The sequence below is a fragment of the Staurois parvus genome, unplaced genomic scaffold (assembly GCF_062004578.1).
Source record: "Staurois parvus isolate SC_StPar_1 unplaced genomic scaffold, SC_StPar_1.0 ptg000232l, whole genome shotgun sequence".
NCBI lineage: Eukaryota > Metazoa > Chordata > Amphibia > Anura > Ranidae > Staurois > Staurois parvus.
In genome coordinates, this window is record NW_028318028.1 from 7,785,215 (window position 1) to 7,809,344 (window position 24,130).

The window sequence follows — 24,130 nt, forward strand, 5'->3', positions numbered from 1 at the left end:
GTTGTGTAGATAGTCACATAAGCAGAAGCCAGCACTGCTGGATTCCATAGTACATTTTAGAGCATATTAAAGGAGGAATGGAAGGTGACATTATAAAATAAAGGCCCAGCAAACCTTACAGTCGACATCATGTAAGTTTGAACTATCTTTCCTGCCAAAAAATTGTAATTGTTCAGCCAGATTTTCTAATTGTGACATCCTGTCAGGGCTCCGGGTATGACCAGAGGTGAGTGGCCCGACACAGGGAAACAGACTTCAGCTATAGTGTGTAAAACAAGATAATTTATTAAGGCAACACAGACATAAACGCAGTGCAACAAACCAAACCCAAAACTAACACAAATACGTACAACAAGGTGCAACAAACCCAAACCTTAACTGATTATATATATATATATATATAAATAAATAAATATGAAGCACAACGTAGTCAGGCGGGCCGGGACGGTAGCAAACGGGCAGACAAGGTACAAGGAGTAGGCAGAAGATTGGTCAGGATCAAGCAGAGTCAGGATCAAGCAGAGTCAGGATCAAGCAGGAAGCAGACAGGATGCAGGTACAGGGGCTCATGGGAAGTATACACCAAGGCCCTGACTGCAGGCCTGGCCATTCCTTAAATACACCTCCTGCAATCAGCCTCAGGTGATGGCTTGATTGCAGGAGTGAGCATCAGACTGCCAAGAGCACTCGCTGGCCAGCCCCGGTACTGCAGCCCAGAAGGCAGGTGAGTCCCACCACCATTGGCGAGTCCATTCCTGACACATCCCTGTCGGCAGCACTGCCAGTATATGACCTCACTTTGTTCTGCTACAGATACAACAATACAGCTTAATCAAGGACTACCTCAGCATGTGAATGGAGAGTGAAAGGGCGGCATACAGATAAAGTCAACACCATGCATTCCCATCAGCCTGCTTTATGTGCAGAGAAGGAAAGTCTGATTGGCTTAGAGTGTTGTCTTTTTCTCTGCCAATCTAGATCATGCTGTATAAGTAACTACAAGATTCAAAGGTCCTATATATGTATAGTTAAGGACATTTTAATAAACATACAACTGTTTTAAAAGGAGATTTAGGCATTGACAAGTCAGTTCGAGGTGTGGTGTGGGTCACAATAGAATGAATCACCTGTCAGCAATCAGAGCACACTGGCAGAGCAGTCTCTGAATGTTGGTGTCCAGCTCTGCTCAGTAACTGTGATTTGAGTGTAACATCCTTTCATTTTCAAAAACTTGTCATTGGGACAGGAAATGAAGATAAGCTTATTCAATGGGGACAAGGACAGCAATAATAATTGGGCAAGGTTCTAGCCCTTGCCCAATCTGACCAAAACAGATACAAAAACATCAAAAAATAGTGTACATCTGATGTGCTGTTCTACAGTCCAAGACCATTAACAAGCTGATTGGTTAGATATTTTAAAAGAAAAGTAATTAGGTTATTTTTTCACAGAACAATTCTGTCAAGGGAAGCACCAAGATGACCCTTGGGCTAACCAGCAATTTAATTAGTTCAGATGAAAGAAAAAATGATTGGCTCCTTGGCACCGGATGTGAGTAACACTGCTTGGTTTGGTTGTTGATTGGAAAAGTAGACCATAGTTCATTTTTAACCAATCATTAAAACAAAAAATAATCCAAAATAGCCTTTGAAGCCCATGTTGAAGCTTATACTTCGTAGTTTCCTCTTCCTGGGTGGTTGGAAGTTGTAGGGTGAGCTGGGTAATTATGTGGTGGTTGATGTGGTTGACGCGGTGGTTGATTTGTTGGTTGACGTGGTGGATGACGTGGTGGTTGATGTGTTGGTTGACGTGGTGGATGACGTGGTGGTTGATGTGTTGGTTGACGTGGTGTATGATGCGCTGGGTGATGTGGTGGGCGATGCAGTGGTTCATGAGTTGGATGATGCAGTGGCTGCCGTGGTGGCTGAATTGCTGCATGTCTTGGTTGAAGTGGTATTTCCCGTGGTACTACATTAACCCGTGGGATATTGTATGTTACATTATGAGGATGGTATAATGGATAGCTTGAGACAGGCATATGAGCAGCAGGTAGAACACTTGTAGTAGCTCCCACGGTGCTGGGGATCACGGCAACAGGTGCAGCCACAGCAACAGGTGCAGCAGCAGCGCCAAAGCTAAGAAATCCTAAAGAGTTTAGCAATGCCAGAACCTGAGAAAGGACAAATATTAACATTTATATTTTGTTAAAACTTATATAACATTATAAAGTACATGTATTTCCTCCAGACAACCTAATTTTCAGAAACATTCCTGTGATTTAAAATACTATTATTTCCATACTATCTAGGATTTATTTTATAATTTAGGCAACAAGGTCACATCCAGGCATATGCCATCTCAAAGCCAATACATTCAATAATATTAATGTTCTCATAGTAAAACAATCACTAAAGTTTTGCAGATCTTGCACCTTAATGTGACACTGATAATGGATAGTGTAGGTTCTCACGGTTGGCCATAAGTATCGAACAAGAAGAATCAATGATTTATTATGTTTTTTAATTTTTTTTTAACTATTTCTAAGCAAATCTATCAGATTGTCACAGAATCATGCACTTCCAAAATTTTGACTGTCCAGATACATCAGTTGCTTGTCCTGATACATCAGTTGTCTAGTCTTTCATAATAATTATTTCCAGAGAATTACAGTGTCACGTTGTGCCCTGTCATCCCTTCACCCTCCTCCCCCTGCCACGGCCTCATCCTGCACACAACCTCTGAAGCTAGGCTGTGCAGGATGGGGGGAGGGGACCCCTGCGGCGAGGATCACAGCTCATCCAGCAATCTAGGCAGAAGAGCTGTGACCCCCAGCCAGGAGACCCCAGCGGTACCCTGGTGGATGCAGCGTGGGCACGGGGCTTCCTGCGCTCTGCGTTCACCAGTGACTAAGGCCACGCTCACGAGAGCGTGGCCCGAGTCAAGGGGGCGTGCCTCATTGTCCCAGCAACGCGGCGCTGGGCTGGCCATTGCCAGGCAACCTGGAAGCGCTCCGCGCGGCTTTAAAAAGGCCGGCACGGGACCAGGCCGCTCTCTCTCCCTCCTGTGCTGTCCGCCGCAGCTGTTCCGTTGGGAGGTCCGGGTGAGGACCGGGCCTCCGCAGCCATCCCCGCTGAGCACTCTGCAGGAGACTCCGCCAAAGGTGAGTACCATCCCAGGCACAGACCCCGCAGACCAAAGACCCTCCCGAGCCCCTGCAAGCCTGCTGGGTCCCTACCTGCTGAAGCCTGCTGTGTCCCTACCGGCTGATCGCTGGGTCCCTGGAAAGCCGCCCCTGTCTGCTGATTGCTGGGCCCCTGGGAAGACGCCCTGTCTGCTGATCGCTGGGTCCCTGGGAAGCCGCCCCTGTCTGCTGATTGCTGGGACCTTGGGAAGCCGCCCTGTCTGCTGATGGCTGGGGCCCTGGGAAGCCGCCCTGTCTGCTGATGGCTGGGGCCCTGGGAAGCCGCCCTGTCTGCTGATGGCTGGGGCCCTGGGAAGCCGCCCTGTCTGCTGATGGCTGGGGCCCTGGGAAGCCGCCCTGTCTGCTGATGGCTGGGGCCCTGGGAAGCCGCCCTGTCTGCTGATGGCTGGGGCCCTGGGAAGCCGCCCTGTCTGCTGATGGCTGGGGCCCTGGGAAGCCGCCCTGTCTGCTGATGGCTGGGGCCCTGGGAAGCCGCCCTGTCTGCTGATGGCTGGGGCCCTGGGAAGCCGCCCTGTCTGCTGATGGCTGGGGCCCTGGGAAGCCGCCCTGTCTGCTGATGGCTGGGGCCCTGGGAAGCCGCCCTGTCTGCTGATGGCTGGGGCCCTGGGAAGCCGCCCTGTCTGCTGATGGCTGGGGCCCTGGGAAGCCGCCCTGTCTGTTGACCGCTTTGTCCCTGGAAGGCACCTGCGGCTGAGTGTCTGCAAGTCGCTTACCTCCCTGGAAGCCGCCTGCTGCTGAGCGTCCACAAGTCGCCTACCCCCCCTGGAAGCCGCCTGCTGCTGAGCATCTGCAAGATGCCTATCGTGAGTGTCCGTAGAAGACATGAACTGCCCCTATTGTGTGCCCAGACCACCCTTGTCATGAACTGTCTTTATGGTGTGCTCAGACCACCCTTGTTTGAACTGCCCCATGGCGTGCCCGGAGTATGTTCTACCTGGACTGCCCCCCTGAGTGTTTGAGTGTAAGACTGCTGTTGTCCCTAGAAACCCTGTTGAGCCCCCGTGAGCCTAATGTTGTCCCTAGTAAGCGGTGTGGGAGCTGTGCTGAGACCAGACTCCATAGCCAAGGTCCTGCTGAGTCCCCGTGAGCCTGATGTTGTCCCTAGTAAGCTGTGTGGGAGCTGTGCTGAGAGCAGACTCCACAGCCAAGGTCCCGCTGAGTCCCCGTGAGCCTGATGTTGTCCCTAGTAAGCTGTGTGGGAGCTGTGCTGAGGTCAGACCCCATCGCCAAGGTCCCGTTGAGTCCCCGTGAGCCTGCTTACCGTGGGTGTCCCTACAAACCGCATGTCGCGGAGTGCCATGAACTGTCCTGATTGAGTGCCTTTTATAGTTCAATAAAGCTTTGTGTGTTCCCCATCTTCTTTGTAAGTTCTGTCCTGCCTACGCTTCCGTTACATACAGGTTTACTAAAAAGATATTACAGCAGCAGTTGCAGTATTTCCATTCAGACAATCTGCCCCACATTGAAGTGTCAATCAGAACCATACATAAAGAAACCAAGAGAAGGAAGGGATGGCATTAACACACTCTACACAGATACATATGCCACTAAATAAAGAATGCAAAGTTAGGTTGCAACTTACCCCAAATATACCCAATACAGCTAGAATTGCCCCTCCAGCGCTACCTAAAGCAATGAAAAATGTGCTGTAGTATGGAAGTCCTCCGCCACCAGCTCCTGCAAATGAAACATAAACAGAATTCATTTTGGTGCAATCCAATTCATTGTGTAAACTGATGACAGCTTGGAATTATCTAGCTATGCTATAGAAAAGGTGTGAGGAGTTTTAAGAACTTATTGGAAACAGCACAGCCCAGTAGTGTTCCAGTGCAAGAATAAGTTTCCTCTTGTACCTTATATACATTAAGGGTGAGCTCCAGCATGTTTGGATCCTAGTGTGAACCCACCTAAGTGATCCTGCCAGGAAGCTGTCACTCTTCTGGGCCAATCATCTACCCCCCCAAAGTACACGTGTGTGTGTGTGTGTATGTGTATGTGTGTGTGTGTGTATATATATATATATATATATATATATATATATATATATATATACAGTATATATATATATATACAGTATATATGTCTAAGGATTGCTTAAGGATTGTTGAGGTACTGTAGTTTAGGTTAAATAATTAATGAAGAACTTGAGTTGGAAAACCAAAACCTGTAGGAGATCTGCACTGAGAGAATTTATTAAACCACCATTGCTGATTTTCTTGTGAAGGTAATGCATTCTTTTAGACAGAACTGGTAATTTTTGGGTATGGTCCAATTTTACCTTTATTTTTTTACTGTATTTTATAGACAGGTTAATTAAAAAGTAAAATAGTGTTTTGTACTTTTTTTTTTTTTTTTTTTAACCTGAGATTGCTGCAGCTCTATGCAAAAAGCTCTATCTCCAGTAGTAGGACCCCACATGCCCCCTCACAGTAAGGCTCCATGCACAGTGGGCATATAAAATGCCTCTGTTAGAAGCATTCTGCATTTTTTTTTCTGCCTATAAATGCACCTCCACGTTGGCATATAGTTGTTTTGAGCAGCTTAGACGCAGTTGAGTTTAGAGGCAATAAAAGAACCTTTTACTTTTACAATTCAGATGAAAAGAGTTTTGGCATAAAAAATGCCAAAAAAACTCCAACACAGCAAAAAGGGTGTAAATGCAGCACAAAAAGTGTATAAACTTGTGTTAACGCTAGGTGCCTTTAGTGCTTGGATATTTTTTCATTTTACTGTTTAGAATAAATTTATATACTGGCCAAAGAAATGTCCAAGCATTTGAAGTGCATAAATGCTCCTGAACACATTGACAAAAACGTGACACAGGTGTTTTTTTCAGCTGCTTTTCTCATGCTAGAGGAGCGTTTAGGAGAGTGCCAGTGTGCATGGACCCTTACTCTGAACTGGAGTTATTGAATTAGCATGACAATAAAGCAACCATGATGTTTACAAGTAGCAGTTAGCATTTGATGGCCTAGATAGATAGATAGATAGATAGATAGATAGATCATTTTGATGAAGTGCTCACAAGATGGTGCTATAACACTACTGTTTGGATTCAGTCCCTTTAACACTGATGTGAATTCTATGCAGAATTGATCCAATCTGAATAGCACAGATTTGTATGTCATCAGATAACACCTTGTTTTCAATGAAGTCCTCCCACATCTATGCAGTGCTATTTTGATCGATTTTGAAAAAAAAGAAAGGGTTCTGTGCGAGTTTAGTGCGGGTTTGGTGTAAATTCTGTCTCTGGCTATGCCAAATCCTCTTTGAAATCGCATGTAATTTGCATTAGAATTGCACCTCTCACAACAGAAATTGCATTGTAAAATCGCACTGTGAAATTGCATCAAATTTGCAACGCATCAGTGTAAACCTAGCATCACATGGGAAGATGAATGTTGGCAGTTAATCTCTTTTCACAAAATGAAACAGTGTAAACATATGAATCCCGCTGTTCACACAAAAGTTGGATCAGTATTTTAGAGCCCAACTTAGGTATGTCATCTTCAACATTAATAAGACTGCTGGTGAGTTTGTCATATTTGGTGTGGACTGGCCTGCACAGAGCCCCTCTAACCTACTGAACAATATTTGGAATAAATTGGAATGCTGATTGTGAGCCAGGTCTTCTTGCCCAACATCAATACCTGACCTCACAAGTTCTCTTTTTGCTGCATGGGCACAAATTTGCATGAAAAAAATCTCTGTATGTGCCTACTAAACCCAAAGCCCCTTGGAAGTTTGCATGTTACTATTGTTAAGCTGTCAGGCTGCAAAACTGCTTCAGCTCCGTGCCATGGCCGAAATACGGCTACAAGGGGCAGCTGTGCGCAAAATCACACATATATATATATATATATATATATATATATACGTGATTTTGCATTTCCGGGTAGGGGACGTGCCTTTATATAGCCTCGGGAACACAAACGGGGCTATTTAAAGGCTGTATGTTAATGGCGTCAGGAGGCGGATCCCTTTGATAACGTGCGTGTGCACGAAACATGTCAGGAAGGAGCCTATGTGCTGATGTTACACCTCTGTATCCATACGATGGTCCGGCGGCCATCTTTGTAAGTGATTTTACCATTGTTTTATGCTCCACGTGGATGCTTTTATTATCTTAATAAAAATACTACACCATCAGAGGTTTATCTCTGGGTTCTTTTGTGAGCTTTTCCCTTCAAGGTGTGGCTAATTCTAATGCCGAGTACAAATGTTCTTTTGGAGGCATCTCCCATTTCAAATGTATGACAGCTTCATACCTGTACCTGATGGTGAAATAGGCTGACCTGTTTTGGAGGATATTATTACCATTGCTTTCTATGCGCATTTTTTATGCGCTTCTGGTGAGTGCATCATAAAGAAGAATTTATTACAGATTCACTTATCACTGGATGTCACGATCTTCTTTTGGACTTTATTTACACTATTGATTATTGGTTTTGTAATTTGTTTCAGATTTGCTTAATCTTGCTTCATTTGTTGATTTGCATCACTACAGTCACAATATTTGTCACCATTACGCTGCAATCTAAAGGCCACAATATATTTTTGCATATTAATGGTTTTTACTTCACTATAGTGCCGCTGTCATGTTTCACATGACTGTCATATGCCTTTAAGTGTTCTCTATATTTTGTCTCTGCTCCTCCCTTTCCTTTGCTTTAGTTAATGCTGTATAGATAGCCCGACCCTTTTCCCAGTAAGGCCTTGCAGCTTCTAGCCTCATGTCATGAAGCAGGTCACATTATGATCTTTTGACCTATCAGATGTTCTTTGTTGAAAGATTCTCTCAGTTTATGGAATAAACTTCACAAGATCTACTAGATGTTTTCTGTATTGAGTCACTGCCTGTGATATTCAACTAAGATTGGAGTTATCGCTATCTCATCACAACTGTAAGTTATAGAGATCACACTTTCAATGCTTAGATTGGAGAGACAGAACAGCCGCCATAGAGCGCTTCACTGATTGCATTATCCATTGCTGTTTGTTCATTTTAGCCACTCATTATTTATTGTCATTTTGTATAACGTGAAAGTGTAGAGAGTCATTTTCCTCCATGATATCTGTTTAGCGCTGCACTTTTTTCTGATTTACTGTTATTGGAGATATAGAGGGTTGTCCTTTTTGTGCTATTGGCTGTTCTTGCTTAATCCTTCCCTGTGCGCTCACTGTCATTTTCTCCATTTGCACAGCATGCTTGTTTGACCCTCCCCTGCCCCTCTCCATCAGTGCTGGGGTCACATTAGCTCAGTGATGGAGAAAAACTGATGGAGAAGAGAAACATTGGAATATAAGTCAGTACCAGTGTGCAAAAGTGCATTTACTTTGGAAGAATAAATCACCTCTAACGTTGGGTGTTCTACGTGTGTGGATGTTGTTGCGTTAAATAAAACTATTAAAATAGTTTTTGACATTTTAGAATAGAGTGCCTCCAGACTGTTCATAATTTTAAAGGTTGCCTCAGGAGTGTCCTTAATTTTAGAGGGTGCCTTGACTGATAAAAGGTTGAGAAACACTGCTGTAGGATACAGAAAAAGAGGAAACACAGAAGAGTCCAGTGTGGCATTAGTAGCAGAGTCTTCAGAAGTGCTGAGAGCAGCAGAAATTATAAAAGTGTTGGAAATAGTAGATGAAGCAAAAGTGGAAAAGCACTGAAAATGATCAGTTCTGCAGAACTTTGGGGGGTATTAGAACTGCTTAATGCAGAAAAAAGTTGGAAGTAGCAGATTCCATAGGTAGAGATGTAGTGAGGTATGCTAGAAGTACCCAGTACACCAGAAGTTGAGGGTGTATTAAAAGTTGGGTGTTCATCAGAAGTGGCATTAGAATAGATGCATTCTGCAAATTAGAAATGAGCAATAGAAGTGGCAAATGGTGCAGAAGTCATGAAAGTGAGCGATGAAGCTACATATTTTTTGATAAAAAAAATCCCAGTAAGCATATATTGAGTAGTTTGCGCAAAAGCTATAGCGTCTACAAACAAATGGACATATACTGGAATTTTTTTATACTAGTAATGGCGACGATAAAGATCTGCGATATTGTGGCAGACATTTTTACACTAACTGACATGTGAGATCTAGTGACACTAATACTGTGATTAGTTCTAAAAATATGCACTGATACTGTACTAATGACACTGGCTAGGAAGGGGTTAAACATCTAGGGTGATCAAAGGGTTAACTGTGTACCTAGCTATGTGCTTGGTGTACACTAGGTGGTGCTTTTACTAGGGGACCCTACTCTTTCCCCTCTTTCAAAACAGAACTCTACCTTGTTTAGCTAGGCAGAGCTCTATTAACCCACATGGAAGAGAAATATATTTCCAATATATTTAGAAAAAAATTATATAGGTGACATATATTTACAATACATTGGCCTACGCTAATATCTTTTAACATGTATTATCAAAAAAATTAAATTTACATTTTTACATATAAATGCATTCCAAAAATGTAGATTAAATGTATTTTTAAAGAGATACATGTTAAAATGTATTTTTGAAAATATTTTTCATATATTTTTTAATATATAAAAAACGCATTTCAACATACAGTGTGTGTGTATGTATGTGTGTGTATGTATATATGTATGTGTGTGTGTGTGTGTGTGTGTGTGTGTGTGTGTGTATGTGTATATATATATATATATATGCCGGTGGACATCACTGGAACTCGCAAATTGGCTTCTGCTGTGAGTGTTCCCAGCAGAAGAGATCCACCAATGGCGCACTTGCCCCCCTATGGCAGCAGTGCAAAATCACATATATACATGATTTAAAGTGATAGTCAGGATAAGTAAGTAGTAAAGAGTGGTTATTACTGCCAGGGGCGGACTGACAACTCATGGGGCCCCCGGGCAATAGGGGATCATGGGGCCCCTGTGTCCTTGCCCAAACTCAAAAAAGCCTATGAAAAAGGTACCAGGGGCATCTCATGGGGCCCCCTACTGACCCCGGGCCTTCGGGCAGTGCCCGAGTTTCCAAATGGTCAGTCCGCCCCTGATTGCTGCACAAGTGGTGGTAGTGACTGCAGATGTTTGAGCACAGTTTTCTGCATTCGCAATCTGAGGTGTAATAAATGTACATTCTGATGTAAGAGATGGTTATATATTAGTACCTGTGCCTGTAGCTGTATTCGAGGACACTGACGTGGATGCTGTAGTTGAGACTGCTGTGCTTGGTGGTACTACAAAAGGGACTCCTGTAGTTGGTGGAGCAGCTGTAGTAGTTAGGGATCCAGAAGTATTTGGGATTGCTGTATTAATTTTGGCTGTTGTGGGAGTTGGGATTGCTGTAGCGGTTGATGCTTTTGTGGTTGGGGCTGTTGTAGTGCTTGGGGCTGCTGTAGTTTTTGGTGATGCTGTAGTTGTTGGTTCTCCAGTAGTAGTTGGAGCTGTAGTTGTTTGGACTGCAGTGGTAGTTGGAGTTGATGTAGTTGCAGGAACTGCAGTGGTGGATGTTGCTGCCGTAGAACTTAGGGCTGCTGTGGTAGTAGGTGATGCTGTATTTGTTGGGACTGTAGTGGTAGTTGGTTCTGCTGTAGATGTTGGAGCCCCAGTTGTAGATGGAGATTCTGTGGTTGCTGGAACTGCATTGGTGGATGATGCTGCTGTAGTTTTTAGGGCTGCAGCACTAGCGGTTACTGTAGTAGTTGGAGCCCCAGTTGGAGTTGGAGCTTTTGTAGTTGTTGGGACTGCAGTGGTAGTGGGTGCTGCTGTAGTTATTTGGGCTTCAGGGCTAAGTGGTGCTGTTACAGTAGTTAGGGCTGCTGTGGTAGTTGGTGTTGCTGTAGTTGCTTGGACTGCAGAAGTAGTTGGTACTGCTGTGGATGCTGAAGCTGCAGTTGTAGTTGACTCTTCTGTAGTTGTTGGAACTGCAGTGGTAGATTGTGTTGCTGTTGATGTTGGAGCCGCAGGTGTAGTTGCTGGGATTGCATTGGTAGTTGGTGTTGCTGTAGCTGTTGAAGCCACAGTTGTAGATGGTTCTGCTGTACTTGTTAGGACTTCAGTTGTAGTTGGAGCTCCTGTAGTTGTTGAGACTGCAGTGGTAATCAGTTCTGCTGTAGTTGTTAAGGCTGCTGTGGAAGTTGGTGCTGCTGTAGTACTTGGGACTGCAGTATTAGCGGATGCTAATGTAGTAGTTGGAGCTGCAGTGGTAACTGATTCTGCTGTACTAGTTGGAACTGATGTGGTAGTTTGGGCTACTGTAGTAGTTGGGACTGCAGTGGTAGTTGGTGCTGCTGTAGTAGTTGAGACTAGAGTGGTAGTTGGTGCTGCAGTAGTGGTTGGGGCTACAGTGGTAGTTGGTGCTGCTATAGTGGCTGGGATTACAGTGGTAGTTGGTGCTGCTGTAGTTGTTGAGGCTGCAGTGGTAGTTGGTGTTGCTGTAGATGTTGGGGCTGCAGTACTAGTGGGTGCAATTGCAGTAGTTGAAGCCCCAGTTGTCCTTGAAGTTACTGTAGTTGTTGGGACTGGAGTGGTAGTTGGTGCAGCTGTAATTGCTGGGACTGCAGTGGTAGTTGGTGCTGCTGTAGTAGTTGGGGCTACAGTGGTAGTTGTTGCTGCTGTAGTAGTTGGGGCTACAGTGGTAGTTGGTGCTGCTGTAGTAGTTGGGGCTGCTGTGGTAGTTGGTGCTGCTGTAGTTGTTGGGACTGCAGTGGTAGTTGGTGCTGCTGTAGTTGTTGGGACTGCAGTGGTAGTTGGTGCTGCTGTAGTAGTTGGGGCTACAGTGGTAGTTGTTGCTGCTGTAGTAGTTGGGGCTACAGTGGTAGTTGTTGCTGCTGTAGTAGTTGGGGCTGCTGTGGTAGTTGGTGCAGCTGTAGTTGTTGGAATTGCAGTGGTAGTTGGTGCTGCTGTTGTTGGGACTAGAGTGGTAGTTGGTGCTGCTGTAATAGTTGGGGCTGCTGTGGTAGTTGGTGCTGCTGTAGTCGTTTGGGCTACAGTGGTAGTTGGTGCTGCTGTAGTAGTTGGTGCTGCTGTGGTAGTTGGTGCTGCTGTATTGGTTGGGCCTAAAGTGGTACTTGCTGCTGCTGCTGCTGTAGTTATTGGGACTGCAGTGGTAGTTTGTGCTGCTGTAGTTGTTGGAACTGCAGTGGTAGTTGTTGCTACTGTTGTTGGGACTAGAGTGGTAGTTGGTGCTGCTGTAGTAGTTGGTGCTGCTGTAGTAGTTGGTGCTGCTGTAGTTGTTGGGACTGCAGTAGTAGTTGATGCTGCTGTAGTAGTTGGTGCTGCTGTAGTAGTTGGTGCTGCTGTAGTAGTTGGTGCTGCTGTAGTAGTTGGTGCTGCTGTAGTAGTTGGTGCTGCTGTAGTTGTTGGGACTGCAGTGGTAGTTGGTGCTGCTGTATTTGGGACTAGAGTGGTGGTTGGTGCTGCTGTAGTAGTTGGGGCTGCTGTGGTAGTTGGTGCAACTGTAGTTGTTGGAACTGCAGTGGTAGTTGGTGCTGCTGTAGTTGTTGGGACTAGAGTGGTAGTTGTTGCAGCTGTAGTTGTTGGGACTGCAATGGTAGTTGGTGCTTCTGTAGTTGTTGGGACTGCAGTGGTAGTTGGTTCTGCTGTAGTTGGGACTGTAGTGGTAGTTGGTGCTGCTGTAGTGGTTGGAGCTACAGTGGAAGTTGGTGCAGCTGTAGTTGTTGGAACTGCAGTGGTAGTTGGTGCTGCTGTAGTTGTTGGGATTAGAGTGGTAGTTGTTGCTGCTGTAGTAGTTGGGACTGCAGTGGTAGCTGGTGCTGCTGTAGTTGTTGGGACTGCAGTGGTAGTTGGTGCTGCTGTAGTGGTTGGGGATACAGTGGTAGTTGGTGCTGCTGTAGTGGTTGGGGCTACAGTGGTAGTTGTTGCTGCTGTAGTAGTTGGGGCTACAGTGGTAGTTGGTGCTGCTGTCATTGTTGGGACTGCAGTGGTAGTTGGTGCTGCTGTAGTTGTTGGTACTAGAGTGGTAGTTGGTGCAGCTGTAGTTGTTGGAACTGCAGTGGTAGTTGGTGCTGCTGTAATAATTGGGGCTGCTGTGGTAGTTGGTGCTACTGTAGTGGTTTGGGCTACAGTGGTAATTGGTGCTGCTGTAGTTGTTGGGACTGCAGTGGTAGTTGGGGCTGCTGTAATAGTTGCGGCTGCTGTGGTAGTTGGTGCTGCTGTATTGGTTGGGGCTACAGTGATACTTGCTGCTGCTGCTGTAGTTATTGGGACTGCAGTGGTAGTTGGTGCTGCTGTAGTTGTTGGAACTGCAGTGGTAGTTGTTGCTACTGTTGTTGGGACTAGAGTGGTAGTTGGTGCTGTGGTGGTAGTTGGTGCTGCTGTAGTGGTTGGGGCTACAGTGGTAGTTGGTGCTGCTGTATTTGGGACTAGAGTGGTAGTTGGTGCTGCTGTAGTAGTTGGGGCTGCTATGGTAGTTGGTGCTGCTGTAGTTGTTGGAACTGCAGTGGTAGTTGGTGCAGCTGTAGTTGTTGGAACTGCAGTGGTAGTTGGTGCTGCTGTAGTAGTTGGTGCTGCTGTAGTAGTTGGTGCTGCTGTAGTAGTTGGTGCTGCTGTAGTTGTTGGGGCTAGAGTGGTAGTTGGTGCTGCTGTAGTTGTTGGGGCTAGAGTGGTAGTTGGTGCTGCTGTAGTTGTTGGGGCTGCTGTAGTTGTTGGGGCTGCTGTAGTTGTTGGGACTGCAGTGGTAGTTGGTGCTGCTGTAGTTGTTGGGACTAGAGTGGTAGTTGGTGCTGTGGTGGTAGTTGGTGCTGCTGTAGTGGTTGGGGCTACAGTGGTAGTTGGTGCTGCTGTATTTGGGACTAGAGTGGTAGTTGGTGCTGCTGTAGTAGTTGGGGCTGCTATGGTAGTTGGTGCTGCTGTAGTTGTTGGAACTGCAGTGGTAGTTGGTGCAGCTGTAGTTGTTGGAACTGCAGTGGTAGTTGGTGCTGCTGTAGTAGTTGGTGCTGCTGTAGTAGTTGGTGCTGCTGTAGTAGTTGGTGCTGCTGTAGTTGTTGGGGCTAGAGTGGTAGTTGGTGCTGCTGTAGTTGTTGGGGCTAGAGTGGTAGTTGGTGCTGCTGTAGTTGTTGGGGCTGCTGTAGTTGTTGGGACTGCAGTGGTAGTTGGTGCTGCTGTAGTTGTTGGGACTAGAGTGGTAGTTTGTGCTGCTGTAGTAGTTGGTGCTGCAGTGGTAGTTGGTGCTGCTGTAGTTGTTGGGACTGCAGTGGTAGTTGGTGCTGCTGTAGTAGTGGGGGCTGCAGTGGTAGTTGGTGCTGCTGTAGTGGTTGGGGCTACAGTGGTAGTTGGTGCTGCTGTAGTTGTTAGGACTGCAGTGGTAGTTGGTGCTGCTGTAGTTGTTGGGACTGCAGTGGTAGTTGGTGCTGCTGTAGTTGTTGGGGCTGCTGTGGTAGTTGGTGCTGCTGTAGTTGTTGGGACTGCAGTGGTAGTTGGTGCTGCTGTAGTTTTTGGGACTAGAGTTGTAGTTGGTGCTGCTGTAATAGTTGGGGCTGCTGTAGTTGTTGGGGATGCTGTAGTTGTTGGTGCTGCTGTAGTGGTTGGGGCTACAGTGGTAGTTGGTGCTGCTGTAGTTGTTGGGACTGCAGTGGTAGTTGGTGCTGCTGTAGTAGTTGGGACTAGAGTTGTAGTTGGTGCTGCTGTAGTAGTTGGGGCTGCTGTAGTTGTTGGGACTGCAGTGGTAGTTGGTGCTGCTGTAGTTGTTGTGACTAGAGTGGTAGTTGGTGCTGCTGTAGTGGTTGGGGCTGCTGTGGTAGTTGGTGCTGCTGTAGTTGTTGGGACTAGAGTGGTAGTTGGTGCTGCTGTAGTAGTTGGGACTAGAGTGGTAGTTTGTGCTGCTGTAGTAGTTGGTTCTGCTGTAGTTGTTGGGTTTAGAGTGGTAGTTGGTGCTGCTGTAGTAGTTGGTGCTGCTGTAGTAGTTGGTGCTGCTGTAGTAGTTGGTGCTGCAGTGGTAGTTGGTGCTGCAGTGGTAGTTGGTGCTGCTGTAGTGGTTGGGGCTACAGTGGTAGTTGGTGCTGCTGTAGTTGTTAGGACTGCAGTGGTAGTTGGTGCTGCTGTAGTTGTTGGGACTGCAGTGGTAGTTGGTGCTGCTGTAGTTGTTGGGACTGCAGTGGTAGTTGGTGCTGCTGTAGTTGTTGGTGCTGCTGTAGTTGTTGGTGCTGCTGTAGTTGTTGGTGCTTCTGTAGTAGTTGGTGCTGCTGTAGTGGTTGGGGCTACAGTGGTACTTGGTGCTGCTGTAGTTGTTGGGACTGCAGTGGTAGTTGGTGCTGCTGTAGTTGTTGGGACTGCAGTGGTAGTTGGTGCTGCTGTAGTTGTTGGTGCTGCTGTAGTTGTTGGTGCTGCTGTAGTTGTTGGTGCTGCTGTAGTTGTTGGTGCTGCTGTAGTTGTTGGTGCTGCTGTAGTTGTTGGTGCTGCTGTAGTTGTTGGTGCTGCTGTAGTTGTTGGGACTGCAGTGGTAGTTGGTGCTGCTGTAGTTGTTGGGACTGCAGTGGTAGTTGGTGCTGCTGTAGTTGTTGGTGCTGCTGTAGTTGTTGGTGCTGCTGTAGTTGTTGGTGCTGCTGTAGTTGTTGGTGCTGCTGTAGTTGTTGGTGCTGCTGTAGTTGTTGGTGCTGCTGTAGTTGTTAGGACTGCAGTGGTAGTTGGTGCTGCAGTGGTAGTTGGTGCTGCAGTGGTAGTTGGTGCTGCAGTGGTAGTTGGTGCTGCTGTAGTAGTTTGTGCTGCTGTAGTAGTTTGTGCTGCTGTAGTAGTTTGTGCTGCTGTAGTAGTTGGTGCTGCTGTAGTAGTTGGTGCTGCTGTAGTAGTTGGTGCTGCAGTGGTAGTTGGTGCTGCAGTGGTAGTTGGTGCTGCAGTGGTAGTTGGTGCTGCTGTAGTGGTTGGGGCTACAGTGGTAGTTGGTGCTGCTGTAGTTGTTGGGACTAGAGTGGTAGTTGGTGCTGCTGTAGTTGTTGGTGCTGCAGTGGTAGTTGGTGCTGCTGTAGTTGTTGGTGCTGCTGTAGTTGTTGGTGCTGCTGTAGTTGTTGGTGCTGCTGTAGTTGTTGGTGCTTCTGTAGTAGTTGGTGCTGCTGTAGTGGTTGGGGCTACAGTGGTACTTGGTGCTGCTGTAGTTGTTGGGACTGCAGTGGTAGTTGGTGCTGCTGTAGTTGTTGGGACTGCAGTGGTAGTTGGTGCTGCTGTAGTTGTTGGGACTGCAGTGGTAGTTGGTGCTGCTGTAGTTGTTGGGACTGCAGTGGTAGTTGGTGCTGCTGTAGTTGTTGGTGCTGCTGTAGTTGTTGGTGCTGCTGTAGTTGTTGGTGCTGCTGTAGTTGTTGGTGCTGCTGTAGTTGTTGGTGCTGCTGTAGTTGTTGGTGCTGCTGTAGTTGTTGGTGCTGCTGTAGTTGTTAGGACTGCAGTGGTAGTTGGTGCTGCAGTGGTAGTTGGTGCTGCAGTGGTAGTTGGTGCTGCAGTGGTAGTTGGTGCTGCAGTGGTAGTTGGTGCTGCAGTGGTAGTTGGTGCTGCAGTGGTAGTTGGTGCTGCAGTGGTAGTTGGTGCTGCAGTGGTAGTTGGTGCTGCAGTGGTAGTTGGTGCTGCAGTGGTAGTTGGTGCTGCAGTGGTAGTTGGTGCTGCAGTAGTTGTTGGTGCTGCTGTAGTTGATGGTGCTGCTGTAGTTGATGGTGCTGCTGTAGTTGATGGTGCTGCTGTAGTTGATGGTGCTGCTGTAGTTGTTGGTGCTGCTGTAGTTGTTGGTGCTGCTGTAGTTGTTGGTGCTGCTGTAGTTGTTGGTGCTGCTGTAGTTGTTAGGACTGCAGTGGTAGTTTGTGCTGCTGTAGTTGTTGGGGCTAGAGTGGTAGTTGGTGCTGCTGTAGTGGTTGGGGCTGCTGTGGTAGTTGGTGCTGCTGTAGTTGTTGGGACTAGAGTGGTAGTTGGTGCTGCTGTAGTAGTTGGTGCTGCTGTAGTTGTTGGGACTGCAGTGGTAGTTGGTGCTGCTGTAGTTGTTGGGACTGCAGTGGTAGTTGGTGCTGCTGTAGTTGTTGGGACTGCAGTGGTAGTTGGTGCTGCTGTAGTTGTTGGGACTGCAGTGGTAGTTGGTGCTGCTGTAGTTGTTGGGACTGCAGTGGTAGTTGGTGCTGCTGTAGTTTTTGGGACTAGAGTGGTAGTTGGTGCTGCTGTAGTAGTTGGTGCTGCTGTAGTAGTTGGTGCTGCTGTAGTAGTTGGTGCTGCTGTAGTGGTTGGGGCTACAGTGGTAGTTGGTGCTGCTGTAGCTGTTGGGACTGCAGTGGTAGTTGGTGCTGCTGTAGTTGTTGGGACTAGAGTGGTAGTTTGTGCTGCTGTGGTAGTTGGTGCTGCTGTAGTTGTTGGGTTTAGAGTGGTAGTTGGTGCTGCAGTGGTAGTTGGTGCTGCAGTGGTAGTTGGTGCTGCAGTGGTAGTTGGTGCTGCAGTGGTAGTTGGTGCTGCAGTGGTAGTTGGTGCTGCAGTGGTAGTTGGTGCTGCTGTAGTTGTTGGGACTGCAGTGGTAGTTGGTGCTTCTGTAGTAGTTGGTGCTGCTGTAGTGGTTGGGGCTACAGTGGTACTTGGTGCTGCTGTAGTTCTTGGGACTGCAGTGGTAGTTGGTGCTGCTGTAGTTGTTGGGACTGCAGTGGTATTTGGTGCTGCTGTAGTTGTTGGTGCTGCTGTAGTTGTTGGTGCTGCTGTAGTTGTTGGTGCTGCTGTAGTTGTTGGTGCTGCTGTAGTTGTTGGTGCTGCTGTAGTTGTTGGTGCTGCTGTAGTAGTTGGTGCTGCTGTAGTGGTTGGGGCTACAGTGGTACTTGGTGCTGCTGTAGTTGTTGGGACTGCAGTGGTAGTTGGTGCTGCTGTAGTTGTTGGGACTGCAGTGGTAGTTGGTGCTGCTGTAGTTGTTGGGACTAGAGTGGTAGTTGGTGCTGTTGTAGTAGTTGGGACTAGAGTGGTAGTTGGTGCTGCTGTAGTGGTTGGGACTAGAGTGGTAGTTGGTGCTACTGTAGTTGTTGGTGCTGCTGTAGTTGTTGGTGCTGCTGTATTTGTTGGTGCTGCTGTAGTAGTTGGTGCTGCTGTAGTTGTTGGTGCTGCTGTAGTTGTTGGTGCTGCTGTAGTTGTTGGTGCTGCTGTAGTTGTTGGTGCTGCTGTAGTTGTTGGTGCTGCTGTAGTTGTTGGTGCTGCTGTAGTTGTTGGTGCTGCTGTAGTAGTTGGTGCTGCTGTAGTGGTTGGGGCTACAGTGGTACTTGGTGCTGCTGTAGTTGTTGGGACTGCAGTGGTAGTTGGTGCTGCTGTAGTTGTTGGGACTGCAGTGGTAGTTGGTGCTGCTGTAGTTGTTGGGACTGCAGTGGTAGTTGGTGCTGCTGTAGTTGTTGGGATTAGAGTGGTAGTTGGTGCTGCTGTAGTTGTTGGTGCTGCTGTAGTTGTTGGTGCTGCTGTAGTTGTTGGTGCTGCTGTAGTTGTTGGTGCTGCTGTAGTTGTTGGTGCTGCTGTAGTTGTTGGTGCTACAGTGGTAGTTGGTGCTGCTGTAGTTGTTGGGACTGCAGTGGTAGTTGGTGCTGCTGTAGTTTTTGGGACTGCAGTGGTAGTTGGTGCTGCTGTAGTTGTTGGGGCTGCTGTGGTAGTTGGTGCTGCTGTAGTTGTTGGGGCTGCTGTGGTAGTTGATGCTGCTATAGTTGTTGGGACTAGAGTGGTAGTTGGTGCTGCTGTAGTAGTTGGTGCTGCTGTAGTAGTTGGTGCTGCTGTAGTAGTTGGTGCTGCTGTAGTAGTTGGTGCTGCTGTAGTAGTTGGTGCTGCTGTAGTAGTTGGGACTGCAGTGGTAGTTGGGACTGCAGTGGTAGTTGGTGCTGCTGTAGTTGTTGGTGCTGCTGTAGTTGTTGGTGCTGCTGTAGTGGTTGGTGCTGCTGTAGTGGTTGGGGCTACAGTGGTAGTTGGTGCTGCTGTAGTTGTTGGGACTGCAGTGGTAGTTGGTGCTGCTGTAGTTGTTGGGACTGCAGTGGTAGTTGGTGCTGCTGTAGTTGTTGGGGCTGCTGTGGTAGTTGGTGCTGCTGTAGTTGTTGGGACTAGAGTGGTGGTTTGTGCTGCTGTAGTAGTTGGTGCTGCTGTAGTAGTTGGGACTAGAGTGGTAGTTGGTGCTGCTGTAGTACTTGGTGCTGCTGTAGTACTTGGTGCTGCTGTAGTACTTGGTGCTGCTGTAGTACTTGGTGCTGCTGTAGTAGTTGGTGCTGCAGTTGTTGGGACTGCAGTGGTAGTTTGTGCTGCTTTAGTAGTTGGGGCTGCTGTGGTAGTTGGTGCTGCTGTAGTTGTTGGTGCTGCAGTGGTAGTTGGTGCTGCTGTTGTTGTTGGGACTGCAGTGGTAGTTGGTGCTGCTGTAGTTGTTGGGACTGCAGTGGTAGTTGGTGCTGCTGTAGTTGTTGGGACTGCAGTGGTAGTTGGTGCTGCTGTAGTTGTTGGGACTGCAGTGGTAGTTGGTGCTGCTGTAGTTGTTGGGACTGCAGTGGTAGTTGGTGCTGCTGTAGTGGTTGGTGCTGCTGTAGTGGTTGGTGCTGCTGTAGTGGTTGGTGCTGCTGTAGTGGTTGGTGCTGCTGTAGTGGTTGGTGCTGCTGTAGTGGTTGGTGCTGCTGTAGTGGTTGGGGCTACAGTGGTAGTTGTTGGGACTGCAGTGGTAGTTGTTGGGACTGCAGTGGTAGTTGGTGCTGCTGCAGTTGTTGGGGCTGCTGTAGTTGTTGGGACTAGAGTGGTAGTTGGTGCTGCTGTAGTAGTTGGGACTAGAGTGGTACTTCGTGCTGCTGTAGTACTTGGTGCTGCTGTAGTTGTTGGGACTGCAGTGGTAGTTTGTGCTGCTGTAGTAGTTGGGGCTGCTGTGGTAGTTGGTGCTGCTGTAGTGGTTGGAGCTGCTGTGGTAGTTGGTGCTGCAGTAGTGGTTGGGGCTGCTGTGGTGGTTGGTGCTGCTGTAGTTGTTGGGGCTGCTGTGGTGGTTGGTGCTGCTGTAGTAGTGGTTGGGGCTGCTGTGGTAGTTGGTGCTGCTTTAGTGGTTGGAGCTACAGTGGTAGTTGGTGCTGCTGTAGTAGTTGGGGCTGCTGTGGTAGTTGGTGCTGCTGTAGTGGTTTGGGCTACAGTGGTAGTTGGTGCTGCTGTAGTTGTTAGGACTGTAGTGGTAGTTGGTGCTGCTGTAGTTGTTGGTGCTGCAGTGGTAGTTGGTGCTGCTGTAGTGGTTGGGGCTGCTGTGGTAGTTGGTGCTGCTGTAGTGGTTGGGGCTACAGTGGTAGTTGGTGGTGCTGTAGTTGTTGGGACTGCAGTGGTAGTTGGTGCTGCTGTAGTTGTTGGGACTGCAGTGGTAGTTGGTGCTGCTGTAGTAGTTGGGACTAGAGTGGTAGTTGGTGCTGCTGTAGTAGTTGGTGCTGCTGTGGTAGTTGGTGCTGCTGTAGTAGTTGGTGCTGCTGTGGTAGTTGGTGCTGCTGTGGTAGTTGGTGCTGCTGTGGTAGTTGGTGCTGCTGTGGTAGTTGGTGCTGCTGTGGTAGTTGGTGCTGCTGTGGTTGTTGGTGCTGCTGTGGTTGTTGGTGCTGCTGTGGTTGTTGGTGCTGCTGTGGTTGTTGGTGCTGCTGTGGTTGTTGGTGCTGCTGTGGTTGTTGGTGCTGCTGTGGTTGTTGGTGCTGCTGTGGTTGTTGGTGCTGCTGTGGTAGTTGGGGCTGCTGTGGTAGTTGGGGCTGCTGTGGTAGTTGGGGCTGCTGTGGTAGTTGGTGCTGCTGTAGTTGTTAGGACTGTAGTGGTAGTTGGTGCTGCTGTAGTTGTTGGTGCTGCAGTGGTAGTTGGTGCTGCAGTGGTAGTTGGTGCTGCTGTAGTGGTTGGGGCTGCTGTGGTAGTTGGTGCTGCTGTAGTGGTTGGGGCTACAGTGGTAGTTGGTGGTGCTGTAGTTGTTGGTGCTGCAGTGGTAGTTGGTGCTGCTGTAGTGGTTGGGGCTGCTGTGGTAGTTGGTGCTGCTGTAGTGGTTGGGGCTACAGTGGTAGTTGGTGGTGCTGTAGTTGTTGGGACTGCAGTGGTAGTTGGTGCTGCTGTAGTTGTTGGGACTGCAGTGGTAGTTGGTGCTGCTGTAGTATTTGGGACTAGAGTGGTAGTTGGTGCTGCTGTAGTAGTTGGTGCTGCTGTAGTAGTTGGTGCTGCTGTAGTAGTTGGTGCTGCTGTGGTAGTTGGTGCTGCTGTAGTAGTTGGTGCTGCTGTGGTAGTTGGTGCTGCTGTAGTAGTTGGTGCTGCTGTGGTAGTTGGTGCTGCTGTGGTTGTTGGTGCTGCTGTGGTTGTTGGTGCTGCTGTGGTTGTTGGTGCTGCTGTGGTTGTTGGTGCTGCTGTGGTTGTTGGTGCTGCTGTGGTTGTTGGTGCTGCTGTGGTAGTTGGTGCTGCTGTGGTAGTTGGGGCTGCTGTGGTAGTTGGGGCTGCTGTGGTAGTTGGGGCTGCTGTGGTAGTTGGGGCTGCTGTGGTAGTTGGGACTGCAGTGGTAGTTGGTGCTGCTGTAGTTGTTGGGGCTGCAGTGGTAGTTGGTGGTGCTGTAGTTGTTGGGGCTGCTGTGGTAGTTGGTGCTGCTGTAGTGGTTGGGGCTACAGTGGTAGTTGGTGCTGCTGTAGTTGTTGGGACTGCAGTGGTAGTTGGTGCTGCTGTAGTGGTTGGGTCTGCAGTAGTAGTGGGTGCTGTTGTAGTAGTTGCTGCCCCAGTTGTAGTTGGTGCAGCTGTAGTAGTTGGGGCTGAAGTAGTATTGGGTGCTGCTGTAATAGTTGGGACCGCAGTAGTATTGGGTACTACTTCAGTTGTTAAAGCCACAGTTGTAATTAAAGCTGCAAAAGAAATAAACAAAAAAAGCGTTAGTTGATATATTGGGAATATTCCAGTGCACATTTTAAAGCATATTTATTATTCAGTGTTCGTGAAATTTCCAATGCATTTACTGCACAAGAAAGATACATTATTACACTTTTATTTTGAATGTTTTTTGATTTAAGCTTCAATGATCAAATCTGTCAAGGCTTGCAGAGTTTATAAACCAGTGCTGATTGTTAAATGCAGGTGCCATAAAGTGTCTTCTAGTTGCATATATATAGTTACAGTACATAAGGCTGCATAAAGACAAACATCCAATTATCCATTAAGTTAAACCAACATAACAAAGGGCTGCTATTATTGATGCCATAGTTATGTGTAAATGGTCCCCAAACCAAAGCCATTAAATGACCACTTTGTCTCCTATAACTCAGTCTAGAAGGTATAGCAGCAAAAGTATTAAGGAGCCTCTTGCCTCTCTTATCTCCATCTCGGATATAACTGGGTTGATTTAATAAAGCAGGAGAGTGCAAAACCTGGTGCAGCTGTGCATGGTAGCCAATCAGCTTTTAGCTTCAGCTTGTTCAATTAGGTTTGCCCTATTTCTGACATGGCCTTCTGCATAGCAACATAAGCCTTCTTGACTTGACCTACTGTGTTTTGAACCTTGAAAAAGGACTGTTGAATCAGGGTTTGGGCTTGAGCCAATTGGGACAGGGTCTACACTATGCTATCCATTGAAGCTATGGCCTGTGCCTTGGGCACTTCCTCCATGGTCGGAATAGCTTGAGTGACACAAGAGGAGGCTTTAAGCTGGATTCCATCCTGGACTTCTGCCTTTCTGGCTTTGGCCGCCATCAAGGCTTCTTATTCTCTAATAGTCTTCAACAGCTTTGAATATGTCACAGAACCATAGGAGTAGTTGCCCCTGAACTTTTGCGCAATTTGATCAAGTGGTTGAATCCCCTTCTGCAGAGGGCCTTGCTGGCACGTTCTGGTTTCACTCCTCTCTGGACAACCACATGGTGCAAGATCTTATCCAGCCTTTGTACACAGTTGAACAATGTGTCTCCTTCTTGTTGATATGTGTGCTCAAATAAATAGGTCAATTCTATACAGTTCTTGACTTGTCCACGTACTTCCCATAGGGCTTCAAGGCACTCGCGGGCAGTACAGCCTGGCTTATCCCATTTTAAATTTTGCACAATGTCAGAGGTGGGAGACCATATTCTCTCCACTACCCTCTGTCTCTTCACAGAAAATGCCACTTGCACTCCTCTATGGCCTGTAGAGCTTGGTCAACCCAAGTGTTGAAGTCATCCTCCCCAGGGAAGTAAGGGCCTTACCAGAGAAGTACCTCAGTCTTCGGTAGTTATGTCTGATGATAGAGATAGAGTTCTTCAGTAGAGTCTCTATAAACTTCCCTAGTTTGGCCAGTGAGGTAGCAGGTATGCCCCCCACAGTATCTGCTGAAGTAGATGGCTCAGGTTCAGGGGTTCCTTTTCTTGAACTCTGTGTTGTCGTCAGTGGAGCCCAGTTGTAACACTGTGCCATCACTGTGTCAGACAAGTATATACTCTCTCCTTCAAGCAAAAGAGGAATTCCTTTGTTCCATTCAGTCAGTACCAACACATTGGGTACATCTCGATTACTTCTGATATCGAGGACACTCACCCTCTGGTCAGGGATACAAGTGATCAGCATCTGCTCAACTTGCTCTTCAGTCCAGTCATCCCCGGGAAGGCTCAGCACCACACACCACTCTGGTCTTCCATTTTCCTCTTTGAACCACACAATGATCTTAGAGGGCACCATGCTTCCTTCTTGGAGTTCACAGATTCTCTGGACAGGGATATCTCAGATGAGCCCTACATGTAGCACTGCCCCCTTAGGAGTCGCTGAATTATTTTCAGGATCCTTGACGTTCTGGACCCCTCTATGAAATCCAAACCCCTGCTGACACCACAAAACTCTTTTAACCAGTGTAAATTACCACCAGAAAGTAAACTCACACACAGAATAGATTAAACTGGTATGATGTTTATATTAGACTTCAATATAAGCTTGGTTAAACAGCACAAAATAGTATAGGTGAGTGTAATAGCAATTGTCAGCCTTGGCAACTTTAAGCAAAGAAACAAAACATACAGCAGAAACTCAATTAGTGTTAGCAGGCCTGCTTTTCAGACG

General features: G+C 47.5%; 1 protein-coding gene across 1 annotated transcript; it reads right to left on the minus strand.

Annotated features, from left to right (window-relative positions):
• Positions 1-262: 262 nt before the first annotated feature.
• LOC149460334 (uncharacterized) lies at positions 263-23,755 on the minus strand. Its single transcript, XM_089679909.1, is given in 12 exon segments — positions 263-1,802; positions 1,805-2,170; positions 4,785-4,879; positions 10,333-15,208; positions 15,317-16,981; positions 17,534-17,851; positions 18,047-18,250; positions 18,566-18,610; positions 18,956-19,435; positions 19,691-20,437; positions 21,026-21,222; positions 23,287-23,755. Coding segments are annotated over 12 exon segments (9,540 nt in total). The 3' UTR covers positions 263-1,724.
• Positions 23,756-24,130: the final 375 nt, after the last annotated feature.